Source organism: Kogia breviceps, chromosome 11 (assembly GCF_026419965.1).
Source record: "Kogia breviceps isolate mKogBre1 chromosome 11, mKogBre1 haplotype 1, whole genome shotgun sequence".
NCBI classification, from domain to species: domain Eukaryota; kingdom Metazoa; phylum Chordata; class Mammalia; order Artiodactyla; family Physeteridae; genus Kogia; species Kogia breviceps.
The window spans coordinates 101,679,123-101,695,988 of NC_081320.1; the positions used below are offsets into that span (position 1 = coordinate 101,679,123).

At 49.2% G+C, this 16,866-nt stretch overlaps 1 protein-coding gene across 4 annotated transcripts in view; it reads left to right on the forward strand.

Annotated features, from left to right (window-relative positions):
• The window catches only part of EIPR1 (EARP complex and GARP complex interacting protein 1), a 445,878-nt gene that overhangs the window by 180,165 nt on the left and 248,847 nt on the right, over positions 1-16,866 (forward strand). Inside the window, exon 9 of one of the 4 annotated variants that reach the window (XM_067008228.1) lies at positions 14,713-14,877. The exons of the other annotated variants lie outside the window; for them this stretch is intronic. Within the exon in view, the coding sequence (XP_066864329.1) occupies positions 14,713-14,863 (151 nt within the window). The 3' untranslated portion in view covers positions 14,864-14,877. The remainder of the gene's footprint in view (positions 1-14,712; positions 14,878-16,866) is intronic. 4 annotated transcript variants of the gene reach the window in all.

The window sequence follows — 16,866 nt, forward strand, 5'->3', positions numbered from 1 at the left end:
GTATTTACATTTATTTGGTACCTATGATATGCAAGATTTCCGGAAATACTGATCATGTGGACCGTTTATATGACATCTAAACGTGTAGAAGCAGCTTCTGTGTTTGGCCGCTTCTCCTTTTCTGCAGCATCACCTTTCTCGTCTACCGGCCCTTGACCTCCAGGTGCCCGACGCTCACCCGCCCCGTAAGCCCCTCTCTGAAGTGGTGGAGACACTGTTTCCCTCCGAGTGCCCTGCCCTCTTGACTTCCTCGTAGCCACCCACTGAGGCACGTGTCGTCCCCCGATCAGTGGGGTCACAGGGCTCACGCGACGTCCTCCGCTGGTCTGGGGGCCGCTTTGTCCCCACCCTCTAACTGGATGAGGGTGTCCGTGCCTCCCCGAAGCTCGTCACTGTTGGCTTGTGTGATGTAAACCAGCCCAAACCTGGAGGCTCCAAGCACTGCTTCCTCCGCTGCCGTCCCTGCCTCTGCTGGGCGGCGTCCTCTCCGCTCTGCACGTCCCTGTGCCTGGACGTGTCCCGCCGTCCTGCTCCCCCAGCACCAACTTTCCCTTTCAAGCTTCATCATCGCGTGTCCTCTGCTTCCTGCTCTGGACGAGGGGTCTTCGTTCAAGGTGAGGTGACCCATCTAAGTCGCCGTCCAGCTGGGACTCTTTAGGGGGGTAACGCGAGCACTCCTGGTGATTCCTCCAGAGCAACGAAGGCAAACGACGCCCTCACCAACCGCACCACGGGGACGCCCTGTTTAACGGGAAGGGCGCGTCCGGGTCGTCTCGGTTTTCCCCACGGTACTTAGAACACGGCTTGGAATATTGGGGACGATAAAGCCCATTATAAGTATATCTGTCGGATGAGTGAAAACGAAGGAGCTCGTTGCCAGGACGAGGGGGATGTGTTTTTACTGTGTCCTTTCACGGTGCACCGTGCGTTGTCAGCAGCCGTAAGGGTGAGATGATACGGCTGCAGTTAGTGTTGTAACTGTCAGAGAAACGTCACAGCTTGCACCACACGGGGTGGCATTTTCCGTAGCAAGGGGACTTCCGTCTCAATGCCTGGGACCATGGGAACTAGAATTTACTGACCTCTTGACATCCGCTGGGCAGATCAGCAGATGGTCAGAGTCTTAGCACTGGGGGTGGGGGACCAGAGAGGTCTCCCAGCCAGAGACCCCGTTCTCTGATAAGGAATCTGTAGCCCGGACAGAGGATGGAGCACTCAGGCCTCCTGGGTCCTGAGCAGGCCCACTTCCTGGTAAAATTGTCTATAGTAAAATGATAAATGTAGCTGTGGTCTGATATCATGGATTGTGTGGATGGGGTGTAATACAGAAGGCAGTGCCCTTCAGTTTGGGCAGATAACTTGAAGAGACATTGATTAGGAAACGTGTTCGCACTTAGCATGTCGGGAAGACGGAGGAGCACTTCTCGAAGTATAATGTATACCGTGAACAGCGTAAATCACGACAGCGAGTTTCTGAATCCTGGAACTCTTGACTCTGATCAAGTTTCCCAGAGAACGTGGCGCGCGCACGTGTGTGCGCTCACACGCCGCCTTCCTAAAGAACTGAAATTATTATGAACTCTCGTGTATCTTACCAATGTACAGTGTTTGGGTTCTGAGTGATCTGTCTTCCATTTTCGATCAAAATAGCCACACCCTTGACCAGCCTCCTTCTGGCTAGGCTGCCCAGATGTACTTTGAATCCCTTCTTTTAGCCCAGTGGGGGCCTGGGCAGGAGCTGGGAGTCACTGCTGGACTGGTTATTAAGTGGCACAAATCAGGCTGACCTCTTCCTGCAGATGCCTGTGCCAAGGAGAACTGACCTGCAGGGCGGTGTTCTCAGCAGAAAGACCTTGGATGCAAGAGGTCCAGGCTCTTCTCTCTGAGCGCCATCTTTCCTCGCCAGGTCAGGTGCGCGTGGCGGCCAGGTGACCGCCTTTGTCCTCTACGTCACTCACCGCTAACCGTGTCCGAGTCCAGATAATTCTTAGCATACTTCCTAAGAATGCTATCCAGTTGGGTAATCACGTCCTCCAAGTGTCTGATCTACTTAGGGTCCTGTAAGAGGGTTGGCAGGGAAAGAGTCAAAGGTAGTGGGCTATGGCGTCTCTGCCCTTGAGGATCTTACCAGAGGAATCGGAGACAGAAAACGCACACTTTTTGTTAAACTCTGAAAGTAACCCAGGGAAACTTGAGTGGAAGATGGAGGAGGGAAGCTAAATCTTAGAATTCCCGTGCGCCAGCGCCAGCGCCAAGTGAAATACCTAAAGGAGAAAAACAAAAATTGCAAAAGTATTAACTGGCAGTAATCGAACAGCGTCTCACTCATAAACTCTGAAATGGGTGCCCAAGCAGAGGAACAGCACTCTGACAGCCCCGTACCGGCTCCCTACCCCGAACCTGCCCCGAAGCAGAGCAAGGGAAAAGGAGGACTCAATGAAATCTTCGAATTTTACTACACCCCCAGTGTGAAGGAAAGCCCGTTGTGGGGGTGAGCAGGCAGCTTGTTCCAGCGACAGATAACACGTGTGCAGAGGCACTGAGGAGCCAGAGGGAGGACGGCGGGTACGCTTCACGTGTCTTCTTCCCATATTCTGAGTCCTAAGCAGGATAGATGAAGACAAACGTATACAGGGACATTGTAACAATATCAAGGACAAAGAGAATCTCACAGCCTGAGGGGGAGGGGACGCCAAATCACCTACAAAGGAATAACAATAAAAATGAAAGCTGTTCCCTCATTATCAGCGACAGATGGCGGAAGATGACGTGGGGATGTCTTCAAAGGGTCGCGAGCAGGTGACACAGGGGTCCCCTGGTATCCCAGGGGATTAGTTCCAGGAATCCCAAAATCTGAGGGTGCTCAGGTCTCTTGTATAAAACGGCATAGTACAGCTGGCCCTCCACAGCCTGGGTTCCGTCCACATCTGCGGATTCACCAGCAGCTGCAGATTGATCTGAGGTTGGTTGAATCCAGGGGCCCAACCGTACGTCACTTAAAATGTGATTAGCATTCACAGTGAGGGCAACATGACAGCACCTTCAGTCACACAAAAGGGACCTGGTGAAAGAGCTACTAAAGGATGTACTTCAGCAAGGAGACAACCAAACCTAGGTGGAAAGAAGTGGCAGAAAGCAGCAATAGTGAGTAAAGAAATAAGCAAATCACATTGGTATGGAAATGAAATAGATACTTTGTCATAAGTGTAATGCATGCTGGACTGAGTGAACTACTGGACGATAATAACATGGAATTTGGGAGAGGGAATTTACAGGAAAATAATGAGTTCCTCTTATTTGGAGGGAGTACGTGGAAACTGACCAACTGTGTATTTTGTTAGAAAAATGCAAAAGGTATGCAAGTTGGAAAATATGAAGGTAATCACTAAAATAACAGAATGTAATATAAGACTTCCAAGTAGAAGAAAATAAGGATTGAAAGAAAATGATTCATCTAAGAGAAGGCAGAAAAGGAGAAATCGAATGAAAAATTCGGAAACAGTAAATGGGAAATACAGAATAAGGTGGTAATAGAAATATATCAGTCATCACAATACCTGAAACCATAAAATGCACATATGTTTTGTCTAAAAGACAGAGACTTGATATAGAAAAATCTGCTATATGCGATTTGTGAGACATGCTTAAAGCATAATTATTAAATAAAATACAAGGTTGAGAATCATGGGAAAATGTATACAGAAAAATATTAACTGAAGCAAAATTAATATATCTACTTTAATATGGAATGAAATACATTTTTAGGGAAAGTTATGGGTAAAGTGGATCATAAAAGAAACAATCTATCAGTAACTGACCATAGTTACAAACTTGTATGCACCTAACTTCATAGTCTTGCAAAATATATGACAATATTCAACAGAACTGCATGTAGAAATTGAAAAATCCATAATCAGAATGGGAGTTATTACAAGTGTTTCTCAGAAACTGTTAGATGAAGTTGATAAAAGTAAAATTATAGATTATTTAAATAATGCAATTAATCTTGATTATATACACACACATGTCAGCAACAAACAGAGGATGTACATGTTCACTGACAAATAAAAGATTAAAACAATATTTATAACTGGTCCAAAAAAGAATTCTCAATAAATGCAAGGAATTTATATAATAAAAACCATCTTTGCTGATAATTGTACAGTAAAATGATTGATTAAAAATGAAAAATGACCTATGCCCCCTCTAAAACCATATATTTGGAAATCAAACTTATATTTCTTAAAAAGTCATAGCAGTCATGATATGATCCCATTTACATAACATTGTGTGTGTGCGCATGTCTGTGCACAAGGACACAGGAAGGATAATTATCTACAAGTAGTAGATGGTCATTTCAGAGTGGTGAAATTTAGTTTTTTAAAAAAAACTTCCTTCATTATTTTTTACTTAGTCATTGTTTCCATAGAATATGGTTTATTTATAGAATTTTTATTGTGAGAATAATTCTAGGTATTTATGTTTTAAAAATAAAATTGAAATATGAAATGTTTTGTTTTGAACAACAATGAATGCACTATGCAGCCGAGTAGCTACAGGACACTCAGAGCCTTAAATGTACACGTTGAAACACGATTACTTAATAAACAAGTATTCAGTTGAAGAAAGTAGAAAATGAATAGCTGAATAATTTCCAAATAAAGTGTAAGGGAGAAACTGACAAATATAAAGGCAAAATGAAAATAAAAAATTAAGGATCACTAGAGATGGCTTAAAAATTAGTTCTTCCAAAAATCAAAATGAAAATATTAATTCAAACAAAAAGAGAAAAAAGTGCATGCAAACCGACATCGGAAACACACGGACGCATATAGCACACAACTGCGGATTCCGTGGAGGTCACAGAAGGAAAGGGAGAGCGTGGGCACCCCTGTCTCGCCTGGCCCTGTGCGCCTGGTTGTCAGCACCGAGGGTCGGAGAGGAAGCACAGCGCCCCCGGGCTCACGAGAAGTGCCCAGGAACCTGGCGGGGTACGGAGGACAATGACTTATTTGCCCGCTTGTCTGGACCACGAGCATCTTAATTCATCTCTGGGCTCCTGTGAGCCTCTTGTGACGTTTGGGAGGGCGTAGGTGGGACTCTTACACATGTTACCTGAGAAACATTCGCTGATGCCGGCATCGCCCTAGTTTATGTTTGACTCTGAATACTTGATCAGAGCCAAGCTCGGGGTGGGCTCACAGCCCCTTTCTTCATCACCCCTATTTGCAAGTCAGATAAGTTGAGACTCCCTGGTCTCCAAATTCTAGGTTATTGTCTTCCGAGCAGGAGTGGGTGAGCACAGCTGACGTGAGGACATCCTGAAGCGAGAAGGAGGAAGAATCCAGATACTGAAGCAGACGCATCTCCAAATATCCTGGCAGGCAATCTCATCTCTCCTTGTGAACGCTGGTCCCAAGAGTAACCAGCACATGAATATTTCAAGGATTTCGTTCTGCTATTGATTTGTGGCCTGTCAGCGTTCAACCGGTTCATTTAATTTGATGCAAAAACATAAGGAATTGGGAGCAAAATCAGTATCTGTGCAGGGAGTTGGGCAGAGTGTGTTCACGATTCGAGAGAAAAAACTTCATCGCCTCCTGGCAGGGAGAGAGGCGCGAGGCCGTGAGCCTCTCCCGCCCTAGATCTGTGGGGGGCACTTCCCCACCCCGGGTAAGGTTTTGAGAGAGGAGAACTTTTATTCCTTTGCTGAAAATGATGGGATGAGTTGTTTATACACAAAAAATTCTGAATTAAGAAAAAGGGCTGATCATACTCAGGCCAATGTGAGTGGCCAATTTTTAACAGCGTGTTTTCCAAATATAACTAGCTCTTTAAAAAAAAAAAAAAAATAGGCTTTTATCATAGCGCCTCCCCTGCGGCCGAAAGCTCTATACTTGAGCAGAGGGTCAATACTTTGGACTCTGGAGAGTTGAAACTCCAAAGGAAACTGGCAAATTTACACAACAGGCAGGTGATTTTACCTTTCTTTGATTCTTCTTTGATCTCTGCTATTTATTTTTCAGTTACTTTCTAGATTATTTTTTAAAGTTTGACAACATCAATAGTAAAAAAAAATTCTATTTGACTGAAAGTTGCACGATTCCCAAACATTTCCCCTTTTCTCTTATTTCAAATAAGAGATGGCTTGTATGGCGTCAGTCCCCAGGTAAAGTTTCAGCAAAGAATCTACTACGTTCCTTTGAAGGAAAGAACTCTCTCTTGACAAAATGGTACCAAATTCCCATTTAAAGAAATAAAAACATGTGTGCATGAATAACAACTTTTATGTGCAGATAGAAACATTGCTTATAAATGTAAAAGCCTGATGCTCTGAACTATGCCTTGAGAGAGGTAACTGGTTAAATATGTGTTTTTTCCCATGAAGGCGAGACAGTCTAGCTCTGGGAGGTAAGCTAACATCTAGGAAGACATTTTCTAAGGCAAAATGATGAGCATCTCAGGTGGACAGAATTCTGAGCTGGCCCCAAGATCCCTGCCTTACGCAGGTGTACAGACCTGCATAATCTCCCCGTGAGCATGGGAGCGCCTGGGGCTATGGTGGGATAGTCACTTCCCGGACAAGGTTATGTCATAAGACAGGTGATAGGATACTCACTGCCATGACACCTTTACATTATGTAAGACTCCAGCGTCACAGAGTCTCCCGCTGGCCTTGAAGAATGGGCCAGGTGTGAACTGACCGCGCAGGGGCCATGAACCAGCACCCGGGAGTGACCTCTAGAAGCTGAGAGTGGTCTCCGGTTGACAGCCAAGGGAACGAGGGACCTTGTCAGACAGCCACAAGGGGATGGACTCTGTCAACAGCCAGAGGGACCTGCAGGTGGTACTTCCCTAGCTGAGCCTTCAGATGAGGACACAGCCAGTGGACATCCGGATTCCAGCCTTGGCAGACCCTGAGCAGAGGGCCATTAGGATGGGCTGAACTCCTGACCCATGGAAACTGTGAGACAGGAAACAGATGTTGGTGTGGGCTGTGATGCTCGTGCTATTTGTTACACAGCAGTAGAAGACAAATACACGATCCGACTGCTCAAACGTAAGAGGTCTACTGGACTTTTAAAAACTTTAGCTTTAATGTTCTACATTAACCCTATTCTATTAAGGCTCACCATTAAACAAATCTTAGGTGTAGGCAGTGGGAAGAACCTAGTGCCTCACAATCTGGTCCCCCCCACCCACTTATTTTTTTAAATTTTTATTGAAATATAGTTGATTTACAATGTTGTGTCAGTTTCAGGTGTACAGCAAAGTGATTCAGTTACCCATATATATGTGTATTCTTTTATAGATTCTTTTCCCTTGCAGGTTATTACATGATACTGAGTTTAGTTCCCTACTGTGCTGTACAGTAGGTCCTCGGGCCCCGACTTACCTTATGCCGTCCTCTCCTTACAGGAACCCAGAGAATCAGCTGTCTTGTGTTAGTTGTCTTGGTGTCAGCCCTTCCGCTCCGTGTCCATCCGCCCAGGGGTGGGCAGGAGGTTGCAGAGCCCTGGTCTTCCTACACCTGCAGCCCCGGCCCGTCCTGGGGCCCTGGGGCCTCCTCCTGTGCGTTCGTGGTTCTGCTGAGTTGCCTCAGCGTCACGGGTCCTTTAGGAAAGGCACTGACCGAGGCCGTCAGGTTCCTTGCATCGATGGCCTGGCCCTCGCTCGTTCTGGCACACCTGTGAGGTGAGGCTGCTCCGAGAAACCCTGCCAAGAAGTCCGGAAGAGCGGGCCGGACGGGGCCGGGGAGGCTCCGACTGCCGCAGCCTCGGCCTGGCCTCCGCTCCTGAGCAGCCTTTGCCGGGAAGAAGACTCCCTTGGTTCCTCTCGGATGAGACGGGAGCAATGATCGTTGTCCACTGAAGGGGAAACGGTGACCATTTGGCATTTATTGTCATTAAATTGTCAAAACAATTTTGCACCTTCCATCAAGAATTGCTGGTGGTTTTTAGAAAGAGGAGGCCACCTGGAGGACAGGGCTTGAGGCCAGGCGGCCGGCTCGCTAATCAGCCTTCCTCTCCCTGCCTCGCGACCCAGTCACTTGGTCACCTTGGAGGGAAGCCCCGGCTGTGTTCGGCGGTTGCCCTTCCAGCCGCGGGCTCTGTCCTGGGGCTTTTTGCACAGCGACATCTGTGGGGGGCAGCTGGTGCCCACCTCTGCAGTGATCTCGCCTTCAGCTCAGGGATTCCGAGGCTCTGGCTGCACCGAGAGCCCCAGCTGCTCCCCCCGCAGCCAGAGGATGCCTCCCTGTCCCGCCGGCCGCCCCACCTCCCCACGGAGGCCCTTCCCCAGTAAACTCCAACCCTTGTCTTCCAGCTCCCGAGACAGGTTCTCGAACAGACCTCTCTGAATGTCAGCAGTTCTCGTCTGAAAACAGGGAATCACGATGGCCGTGCAGCCGTGAGAAATCACTGATCTTCGTGGCGGAAGGTGCTTTTTGCTGGGCTGGGCGTGTAACGGGATCCAGTAAACACGCGTTTCCTTTCTCTGGGGGCTAGAATCCGAGCCCTCTGTGTTTGTTGCACAGATACATAAAGTGCCTTGGCCGTCCCCTCTGGTTTTAAGGAGAAAGTAGAAAACCACTTTCTTGGGGGCGTCTCCGCTCACCAGCATTACGGAGGCTCTGAAAAATGGTTAACCGTGGAGCAGAAATACTCAGATTGGATTAAAAATCGCATTGCAGGACACATTCTAACACTGTCAATGTCTTTGTAAGGTATGGTGGTGGTTAGTTGCCGTTGCTGATACATTTGGGGAAGCAGTGGCCGCTTCCTTGGAGGCGTCTTGCGAACACCGGTGAGGAGGCATCCCATCCCTGGGCACCGAGGGGCTCCGCTCCACGGCTTCCCTGTGGCTCGCTGCCCACGGGCTGGAGGCCGCTCAGGGGCTCTTCTCTTTGGTTTTCCTTTATTTGAGGTCAGATCAAGGCCAGGGCACACAGTGCGGGTCCTTGCTGCTGTCTAAGGGGAATTTCACCGTTCTCCTCTTCGTAGGAGTGAGAAATAACGTAAAATCCAACAACCCACGTCCGATTCCGGCGGTGGCTGGTGAGCAGGGCGCACGCCTTGCAGGCCTCCCCGCACGCCTGCAACCGGGAGCCCCGCTGAGCCGCGGGCGCCGGCGGGGCCACAGGCTCCGGACAGCCAGCAGGCGCGGCTGGTGGAGGGCTTAACTCCATCACCACTTCTACAGTTAAAACGAAATCTGAAAAACGAGAAGAAGCGAAGTTGCCAATGTTCTGAGACCGCGTGTGAGGAGGCGGGCCCACCCCTGTTGTGCCGTCGCAGAAGAAATGACCGACAGACCTCAGTGCGTACACGAGGAAACCGTGGGGCCTGAGTCTGGAGCCGGCCGGGCTCTGGAGGTGCCGTGGAGGCCCGCTAGCCCTGTGAGCCGAGGAAAGCCTGCCTCTGGAGAGTCCCTGGGACGGGACCGCGCCATACGGCGGAGAGATGGGGGTGGGCCGGCAGGGCGAGCCGGGGTCCCGCACGGGCACAAGGCCCTGGGACAGGACGGCCCCGGTCCCTGCTGGGTTTTGGCCCTCTCTTCCACGCTGGGGCGCCAGATGACTTGGAAATCTGCTCGGTACTTTATTTTATTATTAGTTTTTTATTGAAGTGTAGTTGAGTTGCAGTGTTGTGCTGGTTTCAGGGGTACAACACAGTGATTCAGTTATACATACATCTGTTCTTTTTCAGATTCTTTTCCCTATGGGTTATTCCTAAATATTGAGCAGAGTTCCCTGTGCTGTACAGCAGGTCCTTGTTGGTTATCTGTTCTATGCATAGTCGTGTGTATCTTTGAATCCCAAACTTCTAATTTATCCCTCCCGCCCTTGCCCCTTTGGTAACCATAAGTTTGTTTTCCGTGTCAGGTACTTTATTTTCAACGTGTTCTAGTAAATTGCAGTGGAATACATCCATTGATTCTAACCTCACGTATTTGGAATGTGTGGCCGTCAATCTCCATTTGCAGATGTACGAGGAACGCGCAAAGCGCTGTTTCACGAGGGCGTCCTGGCGGGCACAGACTGTGTCTCGTTGCGTGTGTGTATGAGGTGCCAGCACGAGGCCTGGCGATGCTGAGGGTTAAGGAGCTGTGCTGATGCCCCGGCGCTGGGGAGTTAGAAGTTAAGCTCTAATCCTGGCTACACCTCTTCCTCATTTTATGAAATTGGAAACGTCACTTAATCTCCCCCTCTGAGTTTCTTTCTCTGTAAAATGCGTAATTTTACAGAGAGTAAGAATAGTTCACACTCCGTGGATTTACCGTGAAAGGATAAGTGAGTTGAGGCTTGCCAAGCATTTAGGACGATTTCTGTTATTTTTATTGTCACAACAGGAAACCAGGACATCGAGGCTTAGACGTCCCAGGTCCTGCTTGTGGAATTTGTCTCGGTCAGACTAACGGTCGGGTACAGGATCTGTGGGGCTCTGCTTTATCTTAAACAGAGTGTTGGGGCCTGTTGCCGCCACCTGTGAATTGCTTTTCTTTCAGTAGGAACTGAAATAGGAAAAGCAAAGTCAAATGAAGGTGCACAGCTGTCAGTTGTGAAACACGCGGCACAGGAGCTGTTGGCGGGCTGGACCTGAGTGGCCCCCAGGCGGGAGAGGGGGCGCCTCAGCATCCGAGAGACCTGGGACCGGGCAGCTAGCCCTCCTGGCTTCCCCTTGTACAAAGGGAGGGGCTGGTGGTCTGGAGGGTTAAGTGAGATGATTATGTACGGTGCTGGCTGCCCGTCAAAGAATGCCCTCGCCTCTCTTCGTAGGTCTGAGCTCGACACCTGCAAGCCATTTGGACTGTTTTGACGACCTTGGTTAATAATGACAAATAAACACAGAAGTGGGAACCCCAACAGCGTCAGCCCCAGACGAAGCCAGCGGGGGCCTGACCTCAGGGCTTTGATGCTCGGGGGTCCCAGCCCAGGGGGCCGCCCGGTTTGCAGAGGGCCCAACCTGAGGCTGAGCTGGGATTCAGGTGGTGGGGCAGGCGCCCTCTCTCCCATCTCCCACGGTGGGGGGGGGTTCACGGGCTTTTTGGCTAAAGGAGGATATGAGGGAAGGGATTCTGTGCTGCCTGAGTTAGGACGGTGCTGGGGTCCATCTCTGCAGGTGGTGCCTGGGGCCGGTATGGACGCTTCCCAGTAAGATGGGCTGAAGCGAGGCTGCGGAGGTGTGTCCTAGGGGACTCAGGGTCACGGGAAAAGCTGCGTGGGGCGCAGGGGTGCTGGGGAAGCTCATGCTTGTGGCTGTGGTTTGCTGAGAAGCAGCAGACAGGTGCCCGCGGCCCTTGGTCTCTGTAGGGGACGTCCTGGAGTCCTGGGGGGGCCGGGAGCTGGCCCAACGGCCGCGAGGCTGTGGGACTCCACGGGAACGTGACCTTGGGCTGAGGAGCCTGGAGGTCCTTGCGCTAAAGCTCCCTTCTTTGCGGAAGTCTTTACTCGATTCAGAATTTTAAAGTAACGTGTGCTCATGGCAGTAAGACAGTGCAGGTGTGTGCAGGGGGTTTCACTGAAAACTTCGCTGACCCTCACAGCCTCCTGCAAACTAACGATATCGGTGGGGACAGCCCCCCTTTCTGAATCCTCACGGAAACACAATTCACATATAAACCCACATGACTCACGTAAAAACACAGTTGACACACAAAGACACAGACACATATGCATGTGTATTTTTTCTTGGAAAAATGGGATATCATTACCATCCTCCAGCTTTTTTCCTCTGTGATTTGGACGGCGTTGTATGTATCCAGTAGGTACAGAGGGAAATACGGAGTGAGGATTTGGGTCTCGGCTGCTGTATTTTTCTCTAGAGCTGCTCTGACAAGAACCACACACCGCGTGCTTCGACGACAGAGGTGGGTTTCCTCCCGGTTCTGGATCCAGAAGTCCCACCTCAGGGTGTTTCAGGGCCCCCTGTTCCAGACCCGTCTCCCAGCTCCTGGGGGTCCCCGGGCCTAGGGCAGCCTTACTCCAAACTTCACATGGCCTCTCCCGGTGTGTCTGTCTCGGTGTCCACATTTCCCCCAACCTTTTTGTTTCTGACACGGAGTTTATTTAAAACCATGGTAACCTGTGACGTAGGCATTTGGAATAAAAGACTGGAAAGTGAGCCGAATGGGTCTGAGAAAGCATGGGGATCAGCATCATTTTATTGCAAAGGAAGCGGACCGCCCGAGTCCGGTGTTAGTTGGCAGTGGGTCTATGACGAGGATTTAGATTCCCTTCCTCCTGCTCCACTGCTTCTGCTTATGACAGATGCTTGGCCCACACGGTTTAGAATCCCAGGTCCCTCTCCTCCGGCGTCTACGAGGGGGCAGGATGCGGAGAGGAAAGGCAGGGGAGGATCCACGCCCGCGTCCTTCGACACGGGCCTCTGTAGAATCTTGAATTCATCATTTCTTCCCATTGCCACCGGCCATGCCATAGTGTTGGCCCGACGCCTGCGCAGAGATTTCCGCAGGAACTTCGAAGCTGGTGTCCCCATTTCCCTTTTTATGAGGACGCCAGTCACACTGGATTGGGGTCACCCTACTACACTCCGTCACGTCGTCGTAACTAATTACGTCCACGAAGACCCTGTTTCCAGATAGGCTCACGTTCTGATATACTGGGCGTTAGGACCCCGCGTGCGAATTTGCGAGGCCCCGCTGGAAGCCATAACCACGGCCAGTGTCCCTTCCTGGTGCCTGTGGCCGGAGCTGAAGGCCGCCCCCCCCTCCCCCCGGCTTCTGCGGGCGCCTCCTAGCTCATTGCTGTCCTGGCTGCTCCTCTCTAGCCTGGGGCGTGAGACCTGATCCCTGGGGGACGGGGACTGCGCTGTTTTCAATCCCCTTGCTGGCCGCTGGTTCGGGAACAGGCCTGTGACACAGCTCTGACCACTGAGATTCGATGTCCCGTGTTCTGGCCTTTGGGCATTGTTTAGGGGGGCTGGGGTCCTTGTCACTCCAGTCTCCCTGTGGCCACGAGCCGAGAAGCCTGAGGGGGAAGACGGATTTGCTGGGGCACCGGGGTTCAGTGATGGGACGCCCCCCACCCCCCACCCCCAGTCCCCTCCCCGCCCCCCGGCACCCTGCCACCTCTTGTTCTGGAGACAACACATTTCTATCTTTGAGCTGTTTTGGGTTGCTCGAACTTTTATAGCCTGAAATATACTAATTAATAGTATATTAATTAAACATACTAATTAAGAGGGTATGCCTGTAGTATTTATTCAGCATTCAGGCTGTTTTTTCTCAGAAGCAATTTCACACTTGGTATCGTGCACACATCTAGGCACCTAAATACAGATGTACATACACGTACCTGTATATGAACGGCTCGTTCTGCTGGGGGCTTTCAGCGGCTGAAATGGCTGCACCACAGGGCACCTGCCATGTTAAGTGAGATTGGATGTTTCAGGACAGCTTCCCCAGGCCGGTCTCTAATCGGCAAATCTGACTGTGTGCGTTTGCCTGCATCCTCACCGGTGCTGGAATTCTTCCAGTTTTGAAACAGTTTGGGTCACCCGGTGATAAGTGCGTATGTCTCTCCGTTCTCTTCTTCTGGGGAAGGCGAGTGTCCTTTCGCGCCATCACACGGAGCCGTCCTCGTTCCTCTTTCCTGTTCAGATCTTTGCCTGTTTTTCTTCCGGCTGGATTCCACCCTTGCTCCTTGATCTCCCGTTTTTCCACTGTCAGCGCTATGTCTTAGAATACATGTTTGTATAAAATCGAAAAATTACCATTCAAGGAGGAAGTGACTCTTTAGCAAAAGTTTGGAGTTCTCTTGTCATGCGAACTGAAGTTCACCTACATCTGTAACCCATCTGGGATCTGGGCCAGGTTTGCTATTTAATAAAATCAAAATTAAAGTATTGACTTTGGTTCATTCGGCTTTATTTCTGTAGTAAATATATGGATATTGGAAAGATATCGGAGATACTGGAAAAAGATATAAAGATATTAGAAAATCGGAGGATATTTTTAAGGTAATGTGTTTGAAGTCATAGTATGTTTAATTATAAACACAACTGTAGGTGGTCTTTGCTGTCAACTGTTTTATCTAGTGAGCACGTCACCTGGGTCTTCTGGTGTGTGACGCAGTGTTCACGCCCATACTGACATTTCTCAGAATTGCCTTCCTGAATCTTTGTGTTCTGCAAGGGAATACCTGCTCAGGGACATTTGAACAACAACTGTGAAACAGTTCAAATTAATCTGTTGTGATCGATCTAAACGAACCCTCGCCTCTATGTCCGGTGCTAATTTGTCTATAAAACCTGCTGGCCGCCTGGCTGGCCGGGCCCGGTCACTTGGAGCCTGAGAGCCAGTCTGCTGCGCTGGGTCTTTGGCCGGCTTTTCATCTTTTGGAGGAAAATAAATCAGAGTGTTCTTCTTGGCAGGTGATGATTTTCCCACATTTCCTTCTCAACATGCAGAAAGAGAAGGATTGTTAAGTCGAAACCATTGGGAATTGAGTTCCTTTTGTCATTCTTGTCTTCAAGAGTGCACCTTGTCCTCTGACAGAAAATTGTTCATTAATCCCCACGGAATGACCAATTTTCCAATGCAGTCACTCAAGTGCACTGGAGCTATAAAAATTTTCTAAAGACTCTGGCTGCCACTACTTGCTTGCTGTGGCTTTTATGAGGCCACGTCTCCCCGCCGAGGACACCTGGTCCCCGCTGACCCTCAGCCCCCGTCTGTCTGCTTTCTTGCCAGGCCGGGAACAATGCCTTGGAAGCTCCGTGAAGCTGAGGTGGAATTTTCTGGGCACAGAATGTCCACGACCTGGTCACTCAGGCCTGGGCTGAAGGCGCCGGGTTGGCGTGGGCGGTGCAGGGCTGGGGCAGCGGAAACCAAGGCAGTTTGAGGGAAGAGGGTGTGGTAAGTATTCATTTGGGTAAAAACCCTGACAGTGATGGACTATGTCCTAATGATACTATAATGTGAGGAAAAGGATTGTGATGGGAGGTGTCTTACCTCATGTGTGTGATAACGACACTCTTGTAGTCCATGCTCTGGGCATAAATAATAAGAAGAGAGTGTTGTTATGATATAAATTAGTATGTTTAGGATTGTTATAATTGGAATATACTTTATAACGGCTGTTTTTCATCCTATATGGGCAATTGATGAGGAGGGTGTAATTTTTTTCTGTGTATTTAGCTGTGTTAACCCTTTGAATGTCAGAGAGGCAAAGGGGGAGGCTGAGGAAGGGCGGCGTGGACACAGACCTATGAAGGAAAGTGGGATCCGTTTGAGATTCAGGAGAGGAGAGGGGTCGGCTGATGCGGGGACAGGATCCCTTGGGGGGGGCGTGGGCTCACGGGGACCCTCCCCTCTCCCCTGTTGGCCATGATTTGAGGGTGGTCTCAGGAGAGCGGGCAGCGTCACAGGGAAAACGATGAAGTTCCCTAGTTCTGGGAAACGGATTAAGGCCCGGTGGCACGCACTATGGCAGCCTCAACTGTCACGAGGCCAGAAGTTCTCTTAGCACCTGCTTTTTTAAATAAATAAAATTAATTTATTCAAATTTATATTCATATTTAAAATTGTATTTATTTCCTGTTATCACAAATTTAGCAGCTTGAAACAACACACTTTAAAAAAATTTTTATTTTACATTATAGTTGATTTACAATGTTGTGTTAGTTTCAGGCGCACAGCAAAATGATTCAGTTATACATATACATGTATCTATTCTTTGTCAGAGTCTTTTCCTTTATAGGTTATTACAGAATATCGAGTAGAGTTCCCTGTGCTGTACAGTAGGTCCTTGTGTTGATTACCTATTTTATATAGAGTAGTGTGTACTTTTCTTTATTTTTAACAATTAAAAAAAATTTTTTTTTCCGGCTACACCACACAACTTACAGGATTTTAGTTCCCCGACCAGGGATTGAACGTGGGCCCTCAGCAGTGAGAGCTTGGAGTCCCAACCACTGGACCGCCAGGGAATTCCCAGTAGCGTGTATTTGTTAATCCCAAATTTCTAATTTATCCCTCCCCCCAGCACATGCTTTTCGGAAAAGCAAATGTTTCCTCGCCCAGTATTGTGGCTCTAGCGGAATGGACCACAGGGTTCCAAGCTCAGGATGGGAGCTCTGCTCCACAGCCCTGGACACTTTATTCCCGTGTTCTGGACTCACTGCCTTTTCTGTAAATAAGAAAATTATATCCACCTTGCAGGATTGTTGTGAAACTGAATAACAATACATAGGAAAGCGTTTGTAAACTGGAAAGTCGCAAACAAATGTAAGGAATCCGCTTGTGCGGCCCTGGCCGTGGCCTTGGCATGAGAGGTATTCCAACATGCCCTGCCTCTTCTTTTTTTAAAAAATAAATTTATTTATTTATTTTTGGCTGCACCGAGTCTTCGTTGCTGCACACGGGCTTTCTCTAGCTGTGGCGAGCGGGGCCTACCCTTCGTTGTGGTGCGCGGGCTTCTCACTGTGGTGGCTTCTCTTGCGGAGCACGTGCTCTAGGCGTGTGGGCTTCAATAGTTGTGGCACGCGGGCTCAGTAGTTGTGGCTCGCGAGCTCTAGAGCGCAGGCTCAGTAGTTGTGGCATGTGGACTTAGCTGCTCCGTGCCATGTGGGATCTTCCCAGACCAGGACTCGAACCCGTGTCCCCTGCATTGGCAGGCGGATTCTTAACCACTGCGCCACCAGGAAAGCCCCTCCCTGCCTCTTCTTAAATTGAATGTTTAGTAAAAATAATACATACACGCAGTCTGAAGACGCAAACGGTAGCACGAGAACAATGGCGTTGGTCCCAACCCCCCTCCCACAGTTCTGCTCCTCGGAGCAGACAACTTGCGACGCTGGGGGAGATTTTTCCCAACTTTCCTGAACGGTGTGCTTGTGCTGCCGT